The following is a 17,064-nucleotide window of genomic DNA, read 5'->3' as shown; positions in this document are numbered from 1 at the left end:
GTTTAGTTTCATTCTTCTACAAGTGGAGATCCAGTTTTGCCAGCACCATTTGCTAAACATGCTGTCTTTCCTCCAGTTAATGTTCTTGGCCCCTTTGTCAAATATCAGGTGGCTAAAATTGGAATTACTCATATTTGGGTCTTCAATTTTGTTCCATTGGTCTATGGTTCTATTTTTGTGCCAGTACCATATTGTTTTTATGACTATAGCTCTGTTTTTTTTAAAAAAAAAAAACTTCATTAAAAAAAGAAAGAGTACACAATGTTCAGGAAAAAGTGACAGAGAGATATGGGAGGAGTTGGAGCGGGGGGAGTGGGCATGGATTTGATCAAAACACCTATATGCATGTATGAAATTCTCAATAAATTTTTTAAGTTAAAAAAAATTATTAAATTGAATTTTGTGGATTTCATCTATTTTGATCATATTTTGACTCCCTCTTCTATCTGTACCCCCTTACTGTCCTACTGTCATAGTTCATGTTCTCTCTCTCATATGTGTGTGTGTGTTTTTTATATATATAAAGTCAGAGTTGTGTCCTCAAATGCCCTTCAGTGTGGGTGCATCCACTGGAGCCCAGCTAACCTACTCAGAGTTACACTTTTAAAGGAAACTGACTCTCCCTCTCCTAGAAGCCATCAGTTGCCAATGGTTCCTCAGGTAGGGTTAGGGTTTTTTATCTACTTCTCCACTTCTATGCCAAGATTTTTGTCTGGCTTAAGTTTACCTTAGACTTGTGCATGTTGTCACCATTACTATGGGTTCATATGAGTAACTGCCAGTTGTCTGTAAAACTGTTTCTTTGTGGTCCTCCTCTGGTTCTTACAATCTTTCTGCCCCCTCTTCCACAATGATCACTGAGCCTTGAGTGGCAGAAGTTTGATATACATGTCCCATTCAGGGATAAGCACTCTGCAGCCTGCATATTCCCTGCATATAGGCCAGTTGTGGGTTTTTGTGTTAATCACCATCTGCTGCATAAGGAAACTTCTCTGGTGAGAGTTCAGAGATGCATCAGTCTATGAGTATAGCAATAAATCATTAGAAGTCAGTTCAATTCTATGTCTATCTAACAGAATAATAGCAGTAGGCTCTCCTTTGTGGCCTGTGACATGTTAGCCAGTGTCAGGTTCATGCCAACACAGTGATAGTGAATGATTTCAATACCCCACTGTCACCAACAGACAGGTCATTCAGACAAAAACTAGATGGAGAAATTCTGGAGATAAATGACACACATGAAGGAAATGGATCTAACAGACATTTATAGAACATTCCACCCAGACACCAAAGAATACACTTTCTTCTCAGCAGCCCATGGAAATTTCTCCAAAATTGACTGCATACTGGGATACAAAGCAAGTCTCCACAAATTTAAGAAAAGGAAATATTGAAATATCAGTACTCTATCTGACCACAAAGGAATAAAGCTAGACATCAACAACAATGGAAATGGGAGAAGTACACAACTCATGGAAACTAAACAACACCCTAATGAATGAAAACTGGATCAAGGAAGAAATCAAGAAGGAAAGTTTGCTTGTTTTCAGAGAGAGGGTTAAGGCCTGTAGCCCAGGCTGGCCTCTAATTCATCCTCCTGCCTTGGCCTCCCTGGTGTTGGCATTACAGGGAGACACACCCATGACAAGCTTTGGCTTCGTTTTTTATATTTACCTTTCTAGAGTTATTTAGTATGAGGTTCATTCATAGATAAAATGTTGTTAACCTTTTCTTTTAAAAAGGAAGCTAAAGGCCAGGTGTGGTGGTGCACACCTTTAATCCCAGCATTTGGGAGGCAGAGGCAGGTAGATCCCTGTGAGTTCAAGGTCAGCCTGGTCTACATAGTGAGTTCCAGGCCAGCTGGGGCTACAGGGAGACCCTGTCTCAAAAAACAAAAATCAAACAAAAAAGAAAGTTAAACCATTTCCTTTGGTTGTTATAATTCATATTTTTGTCTAATAAAATTATTTTTTCTTACAATGTTTTTGTGGGTTTTTAAAAACTTTCTATCTAGCCTATGGGCTATGCTTATTTGCCATTATTCTTTTCATCAATAAAAATATACAATTTTTCTTTTACTTAAGTAGCTCTTATGAAGCTTTTTCAACATTGTCTTTAACTGCACTTTCTTATTTATACAGCTCAAGAATGAAATGTTACCTGTGACAGTATGTGAGGCGGCAGGGCTGGGAACAGCAGCAGCAGAGACTTATCTGATTAGACGGAGCTGAAATTAGTTTGTCCTCAATCTCATTTGAAGTTATTTTAGACTTGGGATTCATATAACATATGATACAGCCTAGAGAGAAAAAACATTAAATAATATTGCCTCAGGTAATGCAAGCAGAAATGATTCTGAATGAAAGGAAAGAAAGAACTTTGGAAGTTTCTTTACTTACTATTCAGAACATTGTTGAGAGCCATCAAAGTACAATGGTTTCAAATGTATGTATGAAATCATTCAGTATTGACAAGCATCTCTCTCCCTGTTCTTCCAAGGGAGAATGATTGGTTCACTTGCCTTTATGGTTTTTTTTTGCATTCTTCAAATCTAAACTCCTACACCTGGAGTGTAAGAGTATCTCTACAATTTCCAGAAAGCTCCTATGAGCTCTTCATGTGGCATCCTGTCAGGGGCAGTTTGGCCATAGGGAAATATCACCAGGTCCTTCATCAAATTGCCCAACTTGTCACCATAATGGCACCAATAACATGATTTGGACAACACAATCTCAAATCACTAAATCTGAAAGCAGTGAGATCAGTTTGTTTACAGGTAAGATACACTGGCCATGAGGGTGGTGTGGGACAAATAACAGTGGCCCCGTGGCGGCTTTGCATTTCGGTCTCATATTATTTTCCCAGTAGCAGGACAAACTTTATAACAGAACTAAGGCTTTGTTAGTGTGATTTCAGAAGGTTTGAAGAAAAACTTTTTCTGTCTCTAGAAAGCCAAGTTTAAGAATACCCTTGCACTAGACTGCAGCAGTCTGGAGAGGATATCAAGGATGATAAATAGGACTGCTCATGCCTGCTTTAACAGTACCCCTGCAACCATATTGCTGTAGTGAGACTGGACATGCAAATGAACAATGGTTAGACCACATATAACAGAACTCTGATCCACAACCCGCTCAGGAAACCTACCTGACTGGGAAAAGCTGGCCTGTTATGTGTTAGACTCACAGTTGGGCCGCTACCTCTAGTAACAGTCCGAGAAGTCAAACAATGACCTGTACAATAATTGGCTCCGCATGGCCAGGACTTAATTAACATTCAGGTTTCCTAAATTTGTCCCATCTTGCCTACATCTCCCCATGCTACTAGTCCCAAATCAGGTGATACTTGATTTTTTTTTAACTAAGTATATTACTATTTGCAAACAACTACAGTGTACCAGAACAGTCAAACAATAATAAACATAATTTAAAATTCAAATTTCCCCATAAGGTAACAGCCCCTTGTGGAATCACATGTGGACACTGTTGATTTTTTTTTTAACTTATTCATTTTTATGGGGCTTTTGGCTACTCAATAACATTCCCCCATCTGAAGAGGTAATCCTAAAATCTTTTAAGGATTAGATATAAGCTCCCAAATACCTTGGACACTTTTGGCTTTTGGAACAGTGTATGTTGCTAAGAGGCCCAAGGACATTTTGATTTTAGCCAAGAAACTGGCTACTTTTCTTTGGGGTCTTTTTACCCTAACTGCCTAGCAAATTCCTATCTCTTATTCTTATCACACCATCCTCTAAAGAGGTTACCCAAATTGCCAATAGGGATTCGGGACGCAGACCACTCTGGCTTCTTCCATGCCGAACAGGGATGCAGGGTGAGGCAATTGGAGTACCCCTTCAGTGGGTCTATCTAAAAGACTCCCAAATTGCATAACTCTTATCTCTAAGGGGAAAAGAAAGTCCTTGACTGGTAATTGGAGATATGAAGGAAAAGTGAAGGCAAGAGTAATTAGCATTACAAGTTCTAGCCAAGGAACTAGAAGAAAGTCAGAACAGGGCATTTTCAAATGTTCATATGAGAGTCCATTGGAATTTCTTGACAAGGGCTTCCAAAAGCATCCCTCTATTGGGTTCCTCCTTGTTTTTCTTTTGTCTTCTAAGGCTGGACTCTAGAGTGATGGGTTCAGGATTTGCTTTCAGGTATTTTGATAGCTGTTGGAATGGTTAGAATCACTGTCAGTTCTCTCTCAAAGGCTTCTAGATGGGGGAGAAAATAAATCAAACAATAGTTCATTTTAAAACAATAGCTTGTTAACTCTCTTAGCTACAGGTGGGCACTACAGTATTGGAGACCAAGATTTGAAGTCTTACATCTCAGCAGCACTTTCTGGTTAGGAACAAAATCATCAATGAGAAATAACTGTCTAAATAACTTTTTATATAGAATTAAGCTGAATGGCTGGGAAGTATAATCCCTTGAACTCTTTAAAGAAATATATGATGACTTTACTCTTTGGTTATACTTTCCTTTTGGGTGTTTAAGACCATACAGTTGGCTTCCTCAGGGGTCACATGGGCTTGGGAAGAGCTCCTGGCTCCTTTCTTTTACCAGTTCCAGCTATGTGAAGATAAGTCAAATATAATCTAAAATTTCTATGGTCATAGTTTAGTCAACTAGTTTAAGGAACAAAATATATGTCTAGTCAAGGTTTATCTGAGAATATTTGTTTTTTTATCCAATCCTTATCTACATAGCACATGATAATTTAAAGTACCAGACTGGTGGAGCTAATCTTATTGGATGTTTAACAGCCATACTTTGAGGCCTACACTAATGTGGTCAGAAGGACTTAAAGGCCAGCTTTTGCTCCTTGCCCTCCAAGGTCGACTAAGTTCCAGGGGACTATGGAACATCTCTTAGAATGTCCTGTAACTGTGGTGAGTCAACTGTCCTCTTGTTCAGGGGGGCCATCGAGACCCACAAGATGGACTTGAACCAGTGTCCAGTCTGCAAAGATGAGGGTCAACTCAGAGGAAACATCTCATTCATGCTTCCAAGTGAAGACAGACATGGTCTAGTAGGACCTTTGACAGTGCTGATTTGAAGACATATTTTTTGCATTGAAACTATGCTATATCTTGAAAGAACACTCAAAGGACTTACACAAAGTCATATATATATATATGAACTCATTATATGACTTTAAAATTACCCTTTATGGTTTTACACACATATTTGTTTACATATATGCATGTATACATAATAGGCTAGGATCCCAAATGAAGGAAAGCATGTTTTTTTTTTCTTTCTGGGGTGACTTCATTTAATAGCATACACTCTAAATCCATCCATTTTCCTGTGAATTTTGTGATTGCATTTTTATTTAGAGATGAATAATATTCCATTTTATACATGCAACAGATTTTTATTATCCATTCATGTGTTGATGGACAACTAGATGGTTCCATTTCCATGCTATAGTGAATAGAGCAGCAATATGCCTGTCTTTGAATTTCTGCCAAAATGCAAGTGATGGTGGCTAGTTTCCATCGCAGCAAAGTCTGATAAATAGCTTTCTTCTTGAGCTCATTCAGTTGATCTTCACCTATTTCCAGCATATAGAGCTAAGCCTTATGAGGTGCTCCTGGCTTCAGTGAAGAGTCCACCAGAAATTAAGATTAGTCTTCTTGGAGAATTCATCCAGTCTTGGTACATAAGCCTGGGTGTAACACCCCCAGAAGGGCTGCTTAAGATCTTGAAGCTGTTGTCAACTATGAACTCTGGTAAGAATTTCAGAAGACTGAACTTCCATATGTCCAATGATGCTGCTGATCTCTGTGAGGTATATCATAATTGTGCTGATTCTGTTGGAGATTTTAGATAATTCAACCACATCTGATCTACCCAAGATACATGTGTCTCCTCTTCCCATCAGTCTGAGCTTACAAATGACACAGATCAACACAATTATTATGTACTACAGTGTAATGTGCTTCTCAGATTGGGTAGTTAGGGTGTGTGTGTGTGTAAACAGGGGCATAGAAGGCAGCCTCAGGTGTTGCTCTTTGGCTTAGAATGTGTCAAGCAGGCTAGGCTGGCTGGCAGATGATCCCCAGGGATCTCCCTAACTCTGCCTCCCCAACATCCAGCTTTTAAAAACAATATGGATGCTGGGGCTCAAACTCAGGTCCTTATGCTTATAAGACAAGTAGTTTAACAACTGAGCTATGTCCTTAGCCCCTAGGTAGATAGGGGTTCTTTAATTGAAGAATGAATACAAAGATCTTTGTCTTCTGTCCACAACTTTAATTTATAACAAGCTAGTTTCTTCTGCTAACCCTGGGGCCAGGTACCATTTATTGAAGAAAGCAGCATAAGAAAGGCCAGGAGTAGGAAAATTAGCAAGCAATGATGCATCTCACAGGTTTTCAAAATATGCCACATGCTTACATTTTTTTTGAGATAGGGTCTCACTATATATCCCTGGATGTCCTGGAACTTGCTATATAGATCAGGCTGTTCTCAAACTCACAAAGATCCATCTGCCTCTGCCTCCCAAGTGCTGGGATTAAAGGCACGAGCCACCATGCCTGGTTATACCTGATTTTAAATTCAGACTTTCGGCTTCTATGGGGATTCTTGGAGGAGGACTGAAGCAATCACCTTTGCCCTGAGGGGAGCCTCTTTAAGATCTCTTATTTCTGGGTTCTCTTGTACTAAGGAAGACAACATTCATATAGGCATAATTGAGCCTCCTAGACAGCCTTTTCTGTCTGTTGTTCTTCATCCCCTCTGAGCAAAAAACAGAGTCACATTTGACTCTAAGTGGGACCTCAGTGAAGCTCAGATTTCTACTTTGAATCATTTGAGATCTAGCTATGTAAACACATTTTAGAGGGAATGTCATAAAATAATAATTACTAAATATGAATGCTAGTCTTTCTACATTGTCAGTTTTTTTATTTGCTAATGGTCACCTGCCATAGAAGACCTTATAGAAATTATCATTCAATAGCAGCAATTTTCTTTTCTTAGTTTTAAAAACTCTTATATCTGTACATTATAGGAAGAAGTAAAGAAGGAAGCAATGAAGAAAGGAAAGAGAGAAAGGAAGGGAAAGAGGATAGAAGGAAGGCCATAATAGTGACACAATATTCTGGCATAAAACCGTCTAATCTTTTTGTTACTGTTACTTAAACAGGATATGTATGCTATTTTGTAACTTTCTTTTCTAAACAACATTAACTTTTAAAAAAGACAAGATCTCATGCTTCCCAGGCTGACTTCAAGCTTGCTATGCATCTGAGGATGACCTTGAACTTCTGATTCTCCCATCTCCATCTCCTCAGTGGTGCAATTATTGGCATGGGCCACCACATCTGGTTTTATGTGATACTGGAAGATCTAACCCAGGGCCTTGCGCACACCGGGCAAGCACTCTGCCTACTGAGCCACATCCACAGCAGTGTTAACATGGTTCATGTCATGAAATATTCTACAGTGTGATAGTTAATGACAGGAGAACATTTAATGTCCCATATTGTTAGATCATTTTTGTTTTCAATTCTTCATTATTATGAGGAATGTTGCCTTAACTTTTATATAACTAAATCTTTTCATGTATGTACAATAACTTCCACATAAATGTATACATTTTTAATTAAAGTTTGAGCACATCTCTATGTTCTTGCTCTGTATAGCAAATAGCACTTTAGAAAGATTGTAGGAATCTGCATTCCCTCCAACAGTGCCTAAGTGTGCTGACTGCCCCATATTCTCTTTGTTATGAGGATTACATTCAAGAAATTCTTTCCCCACCACCTTTAGGCCTTTCTTTCCATTCTTTCTCTTTCCAACTATAGATACAACAATACACTAAAGTTCTGATGAAAAGACAGGTTTCTCTCATAAACATTTCACCAAGACACATTCCAAGGACCATCCTTCAACAGAAGGATGTGACAGAACCAGCGATACCCATAATCCCATCATCAGAAGAATGTGACTGGCACAGCCACTTCAGGATACATTAGGGGGACTGAGCAACAAGCTGCCTAGATAGAACTCCAGGGATGGACAATGAGGAAAATAAGCATGGCCTCTTAAACGTTCATTTTAGAAAAAATCAACACAGAGTAGCAGATGCTCAGTTGGAGAAGTAAGTCTCTGCTTTGCATATCTTCTTGTTATCATGGCTCAACCTAAATCTTTCCCTTGTTGCGAGATAGATATGGCTTCAGTGGTTCCCCAAAGGCCTGTGTGCTATTAGCTTGGTCCATAGAGCAATAATGTTGACAAGTATTGGAATCTTTAAGAGGTGGGACTTAGTACAAGATAAATAAGAGGGTGCAACTGTGAGACTAATGCTGGTCTCACAGAGTGAATTAATTCCTGTAAGAATGAACTATAAAAAGAATAAGCCTGGCCCTTTTATTCTGGCTTCCTGGCTTACCACACAACTTTCCGTTTCCCACACATCCACCGTGACACTATCTACTATGTTGTGATTTAACCAGATCTTAACCAGAGATGAGTAGAGACATGGATAACCACTGTGAGCTAAATAGATATCTTTTTTTTTCAGTACCTAGTATCTATCATTTTATTGTAGCAACAAAACACCAGTAGAGACTGAGAGATAATGTAAAACATCTCATTTCACAAAGAACTAATAGCAGAGCAGCTTTCCGCATTGCTTGATTCAATAGCTCACTAATATCATTTTTCTTCTCCTACTTTGCCTCCAGGATGACTCCTTTAAGGTTCACAAGCTAATTGAAGTAGTCCGGGGCCTAGATACCAACAAGACTACAACATAACCAGAGGTATAAACACATCATGTCTTCTCAGTTCTCCTTCCTAAGATGAGGAAACCTTACCTAGAAGTCCAGGTCTCATTGGCTGGAAATTGGTTATGTGTCCCCTCATAAACCAAACACTGGAAAGGGGCCCGGGGCTACCAGGAACTGTTTATATCTAAACCTTCAGTCATGTGAGTATTGTTCTATAATTGAGTCGTGGCCAGTAAGAAAGAATTAAGAAGGGGGGGGTCGTGTCCTGACAATCAAAAATAGTATTAATAATGCTGTCTTAATTTTTTTTAATCATCAGCAATTTGTTTGTTGAAGAACTATTGTTTAAAATAGTACTTTTTAGCTACTAGTTTGCATTAATATTTTATCATGTGCTATTCCAGCTTCTATTCTACCTTTTGAACTACTTCGGGAGGGGCTCAATGCAGGGTGGGGAGGGAGGGAGGGAGAGAGGAAGGGAGGGAGAGAGGACAAAGAAGAAGAAGAGGAGGAGGAGGAGGAAGAAGAAAAAAGAGAAGAGGAAGAAGGAAGGAAGGGAGGGAGGGAGGGAGGGCAGGCAAAGAAGAAGAAGAAGAGGAGGAGAGGAGGAAGAGGAGGAGAAGGAAGAAGAAGAAGAAAAAAGAGAAGAAGAGGAAGAAGGAAGGAAGAAAGGAAGGAAGGAAGGAAGGAAGGAAGGAAGAAAGGAAGGAAGGAAGGAAGGAACTACAAAGGCAATCCAAGCAGCCTAACATCATTACTAAAAACTCAAGCTGGTGCAAAAGAATCACCATTTTGTGAGAATTCTATCACTGCAATTATGTGGTGGTTTCCTCTAAATTGAAAAGCCTGGAGGGAAGCAAGAGCCTCAAAACACTCAGAAAACAAAACTTACAAGGCTCTGGAAACTCTTGAAACTTACAAGACTCACAAGGAGGATCCCCAAGATGATATAAGCAGTAGCAATTGCTGGGCAGAGGAGACTCTCCCACAGACTGGCAGTGCTGACTGTAAATCGTGCAGGGACTGCCAGAGATGTGGCTTTCAAGAATCATCGTCAGCCATGCTGGAGTGGACTTTTCACTGAGACAGCTACCTCTGAGTCAACCATTCTCCTGTAAGTAACCCCTCATATATATTCCTGTAATAATATTCCCAGTAATCTCACTGTTCACTAAGCTAGACTTGAGTGGACTCGTTTCTTTGTCTTATCTTTATCTGAGATGAAAATGTTTGTTAACATTTCTCAAAAAACATCATACAACAGCTGCTAGGTCCATGAATTTCCTCCTAGAACAGGTGAGGGAATAAATTTACAGAATGTTAATTGTTTAAGCAAATCTTCATTATTTTATTGAGAGATCAAGCAGACTGAAGCTTAATTAAAAGTTTCCTTTTTATAATTTTTATGTTATTAATTATTTTAATTTTATGTGTATGAGTGTACTACCTGCATGTATGTAAGTGCACCCATGTCATGCAATATCTGCGGAGGTCAGTTCTGGCATCGGATTCCCTGGAACCAGAGTTATGAACCATGTAGCAGTTAGTCACCATGTAGGTGCTGGGAATCAAACCCAGGTCCTCTGCAAGAGCAGCCAGTGCTGTTCATACTGAGCCATCTCTCCAGCCACCAGAAGGCATTTTCATTACAGTCATCTGTCTGCATTTGTCTTGGACTCTTGTTTAAGATAGTACTGACTAAAACAGAAATTCTCCACTTTATACATTTTTCTTCTGAGTCACTGCTAATTATTCTGACTTGCTGGAATTGTTCTTATTTATCTGGCTTTGGTTCTCACTGAGTTTTATGTTTCACCCATTTCAAATGCTCCTGAGATATGTACAGTGCTTTTCTCTACCTCATAGGTGAGTCAATCGTAAGTTTTATGATCACTCAATTCTCTTCTGGTTTTGCACTATAATCTATGTCTCAGACCTCACAGAATCACCCCTACATCTTCCTTGAGGAGAGACAAATTGTATGATGCACTGTTCTAGCTTGTTGCTATTTGATTTGTTTGACTGTAGTTTTCTATTATAATATCATTAACTTACAGTATACTTGATATCACTAAGAATGTGGTTTAACTCAGTTGGACTATTAGCTCATTAATTTGAACTCCAGCTCAAATATTCTGCAATTTATCTTTATCTTGATCTGTTTTCCAACAATATTTTCCTTTTAGTTGTCAATTAAACATTTTAATTGCAGTAATTAAATAATTTGTTCCCATCTTTAAAAATAACCTCCCTTTGGACAACAGTATTCAATGTCCATTTATTGAATTATACCATTTATTTATTGATATTTGGGTTGTTCCTATACTAAGAATTCTGATTATATGTCATCTGTATTACCAAGTCCTTTTCTTATTTAATTTTTAATCTTTCAGATTTTATTAACAGGGAAGGTAAATAAACAGATCTTCTATCAATCTTTCTACATTGTTGGCCTTGGTGACATATTTGGGCTCCTCATCCTCTGAAATCAGTTATACATACTCATTCAGTCTTTCCAAAGAATCTTAAACATAATTTTAGCAAATGTTAGAAAACTTTGCAAATACCAAATAGAAATTCCCTTGACAGTACATTAAAGTCAACACGAGAAATGGTGACTTCCAACAGCACTTACCACATCTTCTCTTCTTCCTAAATAACATCAAAATCACGCATAGTTCCTATATTCTCAACATCACCAAGTCCAGATTTCCATCCCAGCATGAGCAAAACTCTCTAGCCCACAAGAGACCCAAGTGGAACAGTGCATTGGGGGACCGCAGGGAAGGCAGATATCATGGGTGCTATGGGAGCTTCATTTCATGAATTTTCTGTTGCTTTTGACCAGTTCAAAGTGACCCCAGCTTTAAGCAGCTGCTGCAGGAAACACAGACACTGCCAGAAAACAAAGAATTGTGGGAGGATTGGAGAAAGAATATATTGTTCATTGTTCTTTCTTGAAATAGTCATTGGTGGGGAAATCAGCATTCAAGGTTCTCATAACAACTAAGACATACACTTACTTAACTGTCATAATCATAATTTAGGAATGGAAGGGGAGGGAAAAGGTAGTCAAAACTATTTTACCTCTGAATTGGTCTTAAATATGTGCCTTTTTTTAAAAAGAGAGATTGGCACTTTTGCTGCTCTACAAAGAAAAACTATCTTCAATTCAAAAATCAAAACTTGTGCAAGATAAAAATACTCAGCTGATCTCAATTTTCCAAAGGCAAATCAAGGAGAAATTTTTATATATTCTTACATAGCATTTGACAACTTTATTTTAGATAAAGTGTTCTGTGTGAAAAGACAAAGGGGAAACTGTTTCTAACAATTTAAAAATAAGAAAAGGGACTCTAAAAAAGTTAAAATAGTTTGACCAAGACAGCTGGAAAAGGGCAGAGTGAGGACTGGACAGCAGGATTTCGGACTCTGATTTTGGTGTGCCTTCTGCCCCTTCTACTATAAAATCTCATTTTCTAGGATTTTTTACCGGCCTTTTTACTTAGTAAAATATCTTCAGGGTTCATCCACATTCTAGGATGATACGTTAAATTTAGACCTTTCTATATTAACGTACTTGATTTGTATTGATATTTATGGCTTTTAAAATCTAAGAAGTAAAAGTGAAGTCTATTTTATGCATATTATTAAATATCAAGGAGATAATACTTTTTATAATTTTTAGTTCAAATTATGTGACAAATGGGAATAATTAATATATGTTAAGCCAGGTATTGTGCTAAGCATTTCTAGGCCTTGTCTTACTTAGTTCATATACACAATAAATCTTTGAAGTATACAAGAGGAAACACATTTTTCAGAAGAGGTCACGAAGTCTAGATCCTGTATCTTGAAGCCAAGAGGCCTGCCTTCAGCGCTTCATTCATCAGAACAGTAAACAGAGATGCCTTAACGGCTCTTGGAAATGCAAACCTCAGTCACACACAGCTCAACGATACAGAATAGAACACAATGCTTTGCATAGTGTTAATAAGCCCATGAGAGAGAGACAGAGACAGAGAGACATTGAGACAGAAACAGAGAAAGAGATTACTTGTGATTCCCTAGATTACAAAAAGATTCATTGTTAGCTATTTCATCTTTCCCACAATACATTTAAGATGTAGTTCAAAATAATGACTGCGCTACATGACACCTCACTTTACTTAAAGCTGCTACCTAAAACAAGATGCCCTTAAATTTGTAAAGCTGTTCTGCAAAATGCAACAGTGGAAAATTAAGTCACCTTTTTTTCCTGGCTACAGAGTCTCAGGCACACTGTCTAACCCCTCAGCACAGAGGGATATTTATAGACATGAAAGGCTCTCCCAATGAAAGAGTTTGGAGCCAAGAATGTAAGTCAAAATATTTAGTAATTCTGTGTTTGTGTTTGTTATTAATACATGTTGTTCCTGTTAAGATTTCCTTTTCTGAAGGACTACTCCAGACTGAAGAATGAGCCACTTCATGCATGACTCCATATGGCAAAAAGAACCATGTTCAGGGATAAATGAAGCCATCTGTGGTGGTTTCCGTTTTCTTCTTTGAAATCAATCTTTTTTCTTTTTATTTCTTTCTGGGGGCGGATACTGATGATTAAACCTAGGACGTTGTGTATTCTTGGCAAGCACTGAGCTACATGCTCAGCCCTAAACTGGTCTTGTAATTGGCAAGTAATTAAGACAAATAGACAAATCTCCTCATCACTGATGTCTTTATCATAAAAAATCATATGCAACCTACAAAGGTTGATTAATGTTTTTTTTTACTTTGTCATGGATTTTAATGACTACAAAGATGATTCTCTTTCAAATGCAAAATGTAGTGATAGTAAATAATTCCAGCAATTCTATATCTACTTCTTTTCATAGAAAAGTTGAGCATATCCTTGTAGGATACAGGATTTTTCTCCTAATATGTTTATATGAAGTTCTAGAAATGAACAATGAAAAACTGGACTAATAATTCATGGTTCATTAACAAAGTGACAAGGTTGTCGCTGCTGAAAAATGCCCAAAAGACATAATGCATACAAGGCCACCCTACTAAATAGACTCTTGGAGAATGGATGCAAAGTACACATTCAACAAAACTCCATGTTGAGGCAAGGGCTGGTAATATGACTCAGTCAGTAAAGTGTTTGCCATATAAACATGAGGACCTGACTTTGGATCCCCAGCACACACATAAAAACCAGATGCGTGTGCCAACCCCAGTACTGCGGAGGCAGAAATAGAAGGATCCCTGGGTCTTGCTGGCCAAGCAATAGAGCCAATCAGTGAGCTACACATTCAGTGAGCAACCCTGCCTTAAAACCTAAGGTAGAGGTGACTAGAGAGATGGGTCAACAGTTAAGCCCACTTGCTGTTCTTGCAAAGTTCAGTTCTTAGCACCAATATCAGACAGCTCACAACCGCCTATCACTCCAGTTTCAAGGGATCCAGTGCCTTCTTCTGACTTTCACAGATACCTACATTGTATGTTGGGCCCTTACAGGCAAGCAGACACCCACATACACATAAATAAAAATCAAGTTTTAAAAATAGGGTGAAGCTCAATTGAGGAAGATGCTTAGTATCAACCTCTAGCCTGCATGTGCACACACATATGCCTGCACACCCATGTGCACACACAAACACATACACAAGCATGTACACACATAAACTCTCACACAAAAAAGTTTTTAAATGATTTTTAAAACTACATGTTGAGTGAGTGAATGAACAAAGAAATGAATGGGTGAATCAGTGAAGTAGAACCATGGCTCCTCAGTCTACCTCTTGCATTTCCTTTGTTCTTGAGAAAATGTATTTCTTTGACATTTCAAAATGGTAAAATGTTATGTTCGTCTGTGGGATAATTACAAAAGACACAGTAAGTCATATTGAGAACAGCAGAAAGAGGAGAGAGAAGAACGGAGAGCAGAGTTGACAGAAGAATGGCCCAAACACGAAAAGCCAAAGAAATCCTATGGCATAAGAGCACAGCTGGAGGATTACAATACCTAACTCAAATTATACTACAGAGCTACAGTGATAAGGACAGACCTAAACACAGATGAGTAGATCAATAGAACAAAATAGAGGACCCAGCAATAAACCAACAAAGCTATGCCCATCTAGTTCTTAACAAAGGAAGCAAAAACATACTTTGAAAGAAAGATAGCTTATCAACAGATGGTTCTGGCAAAACTGGATATCCACCTGCAGAAGAATGAAATTAGACTCATATCTTTCACTTTGTACAAAAATCAATTCAAAATGGATCAAAGACCTTAATTTAAAATGTGAAACACTACAACCTCTAGATGAAAACACAGGAAATATTCCTCAGGTTATAAGGGTAGGCAAGAACTCTCTGAACAGAACAATAGCACAGGAACGATCCCCAAGTATCAACAGATGAAACAACATGAAATTTAAAAGTTTCTGCACAGCTAAGGAAAGTATCACCAGAGCACACAGCCCACAGAATGGGAAGAAATCATCACCAGCCACACCTCAGACAAGGGGCTGATATCCAGAATTTACAAAGAACTACAGAAATTAAATACCAAGGAAACAAAACTATCAGTCAATAAATGGACTAACAAATTGAATAAACAGTTAAAAAAAGAAATACAAATGTTCAACAACTATTTTTTAAAGTGGTCAACATCCATAGTCATCAGGAAAATGCAAATTAAAATTTCTTTGAGGTACCACCTCATTCCAATCAAAATGGTTATCATCAAGAAATCCAACAATGTTGAAGAGGCTGTGGAGAAAAAAACCCTTATTCACTGCTGGTGGGAGTGCAAATTAGTATAGTCAATATGGAAATATGTTTGGAGGTTCCTCAAAAGATTAAAAAGTAGATTTACTATATGACACAGTTATTTAATTCCTGTGCATATTCCCAGAGAACTCCATACCCTACCACAGAGATATTTGTACCTTATGTTTATTGCTGCTCTGTTCATTATAGCATAGAAATGAAACCAACCTAGTTATCCATCAACAGAGGAATGAATAATGAAAACCTGGTACATATATAAAATGGAATATTATTCAGCTCTAAAGGAAGATGAAGTCACAAAATTCACAGGAAAGTGGATGAACTTAAAATGTATAATATTAAGTGAAGTCGCCACATCTCAGAAAGAAAAATCTGCATTCTCCTTCATAAGAGGAGCCTAGCCTATAATGTATATAATAAACAAATGCATGTGGAAGGGAGAAAATGGCTAAAATTTTTCCAAAATTGATAACAGACATAAAACTACAGATTCAAGAAGCTCAGAGAACCCCAAGCAAGATAATTACTAAAAAAACACCTACCCTTAGGTGTTTCCTATTCAAACTGCAGAAAACAAGAGACAGGACATCTTGAAGGATGGCGAGTGGAGAACCTTAACTAGAGATAGAAGAAAAGACATAGGTCACAGTTCTCTTCAGGTGTGATGCTGTGAGAAAGAACAAGATGCATGAATTCGGGGGGGCTATGGGGAGTGCAGATGGGGGAGGGGTTTAAATATAATTAAAATTTATCATATGACATGCACAAAAAAATCAATAAAAATATACATTTAAAATAAAATAAAACCACAAAAGGAAAAACTCACCAACTTAGGATTCAGTACCAGTGAAATGATCCTTCAAAGCTAAATAACAAATAGAGACTTGTTAGGACAAACAGAAATTGAGGGAACTGGTGATTTTGAAAGAAGTTCCTCAGAAGGTGGTAAAATGATGTAGATCAAGAACTTGGGTCTGTATGAAAAAGGGAAGAGTTTTAGAGAAGGAAAATATGGAATTAAAGTAAAGTATCTTATTTTTCTTATGCTTCATCTGAAAGAAAAGTAAATCAAAACATTAATGTCAATGTCATATTTGGTGATTGTTATTCATGGATAAGACCAATGAATAGCACTGCCCAAAGGCACCGAGGGAGGGGCTGGGACTGTACCCTGTGAGGTACTCATACTAGCATTTAGGACTTTAAATCAAGAAATGGTAGTAAATAAATTGATATTGTTTCAGCCATTCAATATATGATATTTTGTTATGACAGCTTTTTTAATCTAATGTAATATGCAAATGAGGAAAGAAAATAGAATTGGGGCTGGAGAGATGGCTCAGTGGTTAAGAACACTGGTTCTTCTTGCAGAAGACCGGGGTTTGAATCCCAGCACCCACATGGCAGCTAACAACTGTCCATAACTCCAGTCCAGGGGATCTGACAGCTTCTTCTGACCTCCATGGGCATTGCACGACACGGGTGCACTTACCTAAATGCAGGCAATACACATATACACATAAAATAAAAAT

At 38.0% G+C, this 17,064-nt stretch overlaps 1 protein-coding gene across 1 annotated transcript in view; it reads right to left on the bottom strand.

Annotated features, from left to right (window-relative positions):
• Positions 1 to 11,578, bottom strand: part of CUNH9orf135 (chromosome unknown C9orf135 homolog) — a 112,974-nt gene extending 101,396 nt beyond the window's left edge. The window contains exons 1-2 of the mRNA XM_029568147.1: positions 11,388 to 11,578; positions 2,161 to 2,299 (exon numbers count right to left, since the gene is read on the bottom strand). Of these exons, the coding sequence (XP_029424007.1) occupies positions 2,161 to 2,299; positions 11,388 to 11,415 (167 nt within the window). The 5' untranslated portion in view covers positions 11,416 to 11,578. The remainder of the gene's footprint in view (positions 1 to 2,160; positions 2,300 to 11,387) is intronic.
• Positions 11,579 to 17,064: the final 5,486 nt, after the last annotated feature.

This window comes from Nannospalax galili, unplaced genomic scaffold (assembly GCF_000622305.1).
Source record: "Nannospalax galili isolate Female #2095 unplaced genomic scaffold, S.galili_v1.0 scaffold761, whole genome shotgun sequence".
Classification (NCBI taxonomy): Eukaryota; Metazoa; Chordata; class Mammalia; order Rodentia; family Spalacidae; genus Nannospalax; species Nannospalax galili.
The sequence above is the reverse complement of the archived record's forward strand: the minus strand, read 5'-3'. Positions and strand labels throughout refer to the sequence as shown.